Below are 4,690 nucleotides of genomic sequence, written 5' to 3' on the forward strand. Positions count from 1 at the left end.
GCCAACTATATAACCATCATGACTCGACATTCACATGACACAGTTAAAAATTGTATATTCTTTACAATATTTGACCACTCCTTGGGGATGGTATACCCCGAAGTTTTGACCACTTGAAGCGCATGCGTATGGACGAGTGCATATATGCTCAGATGACTGTAGAAAACTGTGTCAACTTTAGTGCACAGACCACTAAAGACCAATATTTTATGTAGTCGCCTGATATATATTATATGGATTCAAGTGGTTGCAATCAAGGGGTGTACCATCCCTAGGTGTTGTTCCGTTGTTTTTACATTATACCGATAAAGTGCATTTGTAACGACTTTTTAAAACGGGGAAAACAAACTATATTTTGGATGGGAGCGGAAATTAAGTGCAGGTATAGATTGACCCAGAATTTAATATATAATTTAATATATGTTGAATTTGTTATTTTATGTATTCCTTCCAATAAGTTTTAACCTTATGGACGACTTCACGATATGAAATCAAGGAAAGTGTCAGTTAATGATAAATCATTTGCTACAGTGCACAGAATATGTATAGTTTGGGTTTATTGTGTACACTGGCAAGTTCATTTGTGAATGATCTAAGGCTAGACTTGGTTTGTGGCAGACTTACATGATATGACCTATGTATACTTAGGAGGAGGATGGGGGGGGGGGGCGATCACAGGCCTATGCTAAGCCACTCTAAGGCTTTGATTTTTATTAAATATCGGGCAACTCATGGGCTTTGGAAATCTCATATATTTCCCCTAAAATAGGGAAGATATCAGCATTCTGTATGGTGTTATGGGTCGATGGTACGGTCATCCAGTAGCTTAAAATCCAATGCGCTAACAAATCACTGCCAATGTAAGTACAGCATTTTAAAAAGGTGGTATTTTTTGTAATTTACTGATTTATGGACGCGTCTTGTATAAGTAGAAAAACACAGTAAAAACTATCAATAATCTAAAATTTAAAATATATATGTTTTTCTCATCCATACGGCTAATTGTGAGATAAAATCATACTCACGTATTTCCAAATCCAATGCCAGACGAGCAGACTTGAGGGTCAAGCTCACAGACGTTAATACTGGCTTCAATTGCATCAATTGGGCTTCTATTGTTCCCAAGTTCATCCATCGCTATGATGGCATACGAAAAGTCACAATTAGAAAACATGCGGAATCTCCCGTTCCTCTTTGATTCAGTCTGTATACTGATCATTGCATAGAGACTTAGATAGAAGTAGTACCAAAGGAAGTGATGTATTACAGATATAGAACATAGAGTTATCTATCAAAAATATCTCCTTTCAAATTAGGTGTCAAGTATGCTGCATGGTCTTGCAAACAGCAGGACGACTTACTTTTCAAAAGCATCGCGTGAAGTACTACAAACATCTACAATCGCTTATGCGCTATAACCAATGCAAATCACTAGCCTTGTTGTAAGACCCGGATCACAGTAATTCAGAAAAGGCCTTTGTATTTGTTGACATCTATTTCTTTCTTTCTTTCTTTATAGTTTTGCATGCCTTTTGACAACATGCAAAATGAAAATGAATAACAAAGCAGCGAAATACGCCCCTTCCCTCATGCCATAAATAGTTGATTGTGCATGCGTTCATCTCAGAAGTGTAAAGGAAAGTTGTAAGTAATTACACAGATAAAGTGGAAGTTGTACAAAAATTCGAACTTTGTCAGCAATAATCAGGTATCAATGCTAGAGAATTTAAAAAAAAATCTTACCTTTAAGTATGGCGGTAGGAAACCTCCAGGTTACCAATACAACTGGTAAATCAGCACTGAGTACCCCTAAGGAACAGCTGAGCAGCACTATTAAAGCTAAGTTACTGTAACAAATATCCATTTCCAGAAACTACGTTTATCGCAATATAATTCGATGATCTGTGTATGGCAGGTTTGTTTCTGCTGCGGTGAAATGATATTTTTCGATTCGATGGTGGACAACACGCTTCTAAGTGTGTCAACGGTTTCAATCTGTCTTGAACTTCTGCGTGGAAGAATTTGTATAATACAAATACATCAATTTGATTCTCGTGATTAAAATGTCAAGTTTTGTTCTCGATTGACAGTCTGATAACAAAATAGCTGTCTGAGACAAGACTTTGACCTTCTTGAAGTGGGGGATAACTGTCTCTGCAGTTTGCAGGGTAGGGACAAAGTTGGGTCGAAGTATAAGGTTGAGTGCAATGTCTATTTAAGCAAATATCAGCTGAATCCCCCGCCAAAAAAAAAAAAAAAACAAAAAAAAAAAAAAAAAACAACACCACCACAAGTTCACAAGTGCGACATCAGTTTATAATATGATGTACGTAAACTATGATGAAAATTAACTGTAGTGGTCACACCACTGCGATCGATGTAATGTAAAAACATGGTTGTAAACACATTAAAATGCTACCAGAAACCCAGTACCATATATCTCTTATTAGAAATATTAACATCTCAGTAGTGAATGTGGCTAGAAGTGCGAAAATGAAGTTCAGTAATCGCATTGACGACAGACGCTCTTTAAACCAACGAAGTTCGCTTATTGAATTTGTGTGACATTGTGCGCCTGTCCCTTATATGCATGGTACGTGGTCAGGAATCTAAAGCCTTGCGAGACAGTGGTGTTCAAGTATAATCCAGAGGTTCGTATTAAGGAGATGGTTGACACATAGACAGTGGCTGACCCCCCAACCTGTTTTTGGTTTTACAGATAGGGGGGGGGGGGGGTCAGTGGCTTTTTGTCGGCCCGATTTAAGAATCCACCGCCCCCCCCCCCCAGGCTGGAGAAACTGACCGGTCCCTAATATTGGAAGGGGACTAAGTCGGTGATTGCACAAGGGTTGCATGAAGAACAGCAGAAAGATGTTACTTTGAATTAGGTATGGGAGTATGTTACCCGTGGTAAGGAGGTTAACACAAATCGATGTAATTTGCCGAACAATATGATATAGCTACTTTAATACAAATGTATCTTTGAAATGATAAAGAATAAGTCCACTAAAATACAATGTAAGTTACGTACATGGAAATGTTTGTCTTATGGTTTGCTCACTGGCTAGTAACTTTAAAGAGTTACTGACCCTGAAGTCCAGTGTGTATTTTTCATTAGAGAACACCCAATTTTGACATATAATGCATGAAAGTAGTATGTACAACCAAGCCAGTTTGTTTCGAAGCAGCGATCGTGCAACAGCCATAACAAAATATAAATTTCCCCAATCGCGTTTAAAACTGTCGCCGTCGCTGAGTCTGTTGTGTTTGTTGTCCGATATATGATAGTTTTATTTGGTTGCCTAATAACCATCGTATCTTTATTAGATTCATCTAGTCCAGCCATTTCCACAGTATTCCGTTTGTTTGATGTTTTGAATGACGAAAACAGTCCACAGGTTGTAGTGCGGCCAGGTGCGCATGCTACGTTCAAACATGAAGCTAGAATAGCCCCCCCCCCCCCCAGCCAAAAAAGGGTTGTTTCTGGTCAGCGCACGCATCACTTTAATCATGTATCCCCGCATCGATCTTGTTTTGTTCAGCCCATGCCATGCCGTCTAACCTGCAGATCCCGGGGAAACCCCCCCCCCCCCACTATATACTTTAGTGAACAAAACTGCAGAGCCAATCATGAACAAGCAAATGACATCTGCCCTCACATACACACTTGCTCTAAAGTACTAAATAAAAAGAACAGCATATGTCATAATAGTAAATTGAATGAAAGGTTCGTTGAGAATTTAAAAGAAAATCGCCATAGCACCACTTTAGATAATATGTCCTGACCAGAAACATTTTTTTTGGCAATTATCATCAAATCTGAGTCAATGTGATATGTTACATCATGTCAGCTAACATAGGCTAACACACTGACATCGCTGCAAACTTTTCTGTCATTTGCTTGCAAAACTATAATTCAGGGGCTGGAAGTACTGAAATGATATTCGTAAACCATGGGAGACAACTTACAGTCGTTGAGAGCTAGGATTGGGACATTTGTTCCGTCGAAAAAATCCGAGTCAACAACAACCTCTCAATGTCAGTGATCTTTTGACTGGTGCATGGTGTCACGTCTTATTAAGGAGTCGTATACAAACAAACAAATCAACATGTAAATGAGAGTAAACAATCAAAAACTTGACAATGTCACGAACGTTTGGACATAGACCCTGCGTGTAGGGTCTATAGGTTGGACAAGTCAAAGACAAAGGTCGCTAAAGGCCACACTCACTTTTCAAGGAGTCCCTGAAGTTATCAAGGACGCAGGAATATTTTTCAGCGATGGCGATGACAGGTCTTACTACTATAAATATTCAACGAATTATAGTCCCCATGGCAACAAATAGTCGTGAGTATATACGAAAAGTATAGTTTACATTGGCTTTCGAATAGTCTACATGGTATTCTATATCAAATTGTCCACAAGGCAAGGCAATGCAACTGTTGTCATTATTTTACTATTCGTATGTTACAAGTTCCACGTCATGTTCACTTCAATACCAGTCCACACAGTACATAGCAACAGCTAGCATTAGCACTAACCCTGTCACAGTCATTATCTTTTATATGAACTTGACCTTACCCTTCATGTTAGAAATCAGATGTTTGTTGGGAGTTTACACTCTCATCGTGCCATGTGTTAATTATGCAATTAGTCAATGAGTTTGATCTAGGATTAGCAATCTACTAA

General features: G+C 38.6%; 1 protein-coding gene across 1 annotated transcript in view; it reads right to left on the reverse strand.

Annotated features, from left to right (window-relative positions):
- Positions 1–1,864, reverse strand: part of LOC144446881 (N(4)-(Beta-N-acetylglucosaminyl)-L-asparaginase-like) — an 8,339-nt gene extending 6,475 nt beyond the window's left edge. The window contains exons 1-2 of the mRNA XM_078136726.1: positions 1,744–1,864; positions 1,026–1,137 (exon numbers count right to left, since the gene is read on the reverse strand). Of these exons, the coding sequence (XP_077992852.1) occupies positions 1,026–1,137; positions 1,744–1,864 (233 nt within the window). The remainder of the gene's footprint in view (positions 1–1,025; positions 1,138–1,743) is intronic.
- Positions 1,865–4,690: the final 2,826 nt, after the last annotated feature.

This window comes from Glandiceps talaboti, chromosome 15 (assembly GCF_964340395.1).
Source record: "Glandiceps talaboti chromosome 15, keGlaTala1.1, whole genome shotgun sequence".
Classification (NCBI taxonomy): Eukaryota; Metazoa; Hemichordata; class Enteropneusta; family Spengelidae; genus Glandiceps; species Glandiceps talaboti.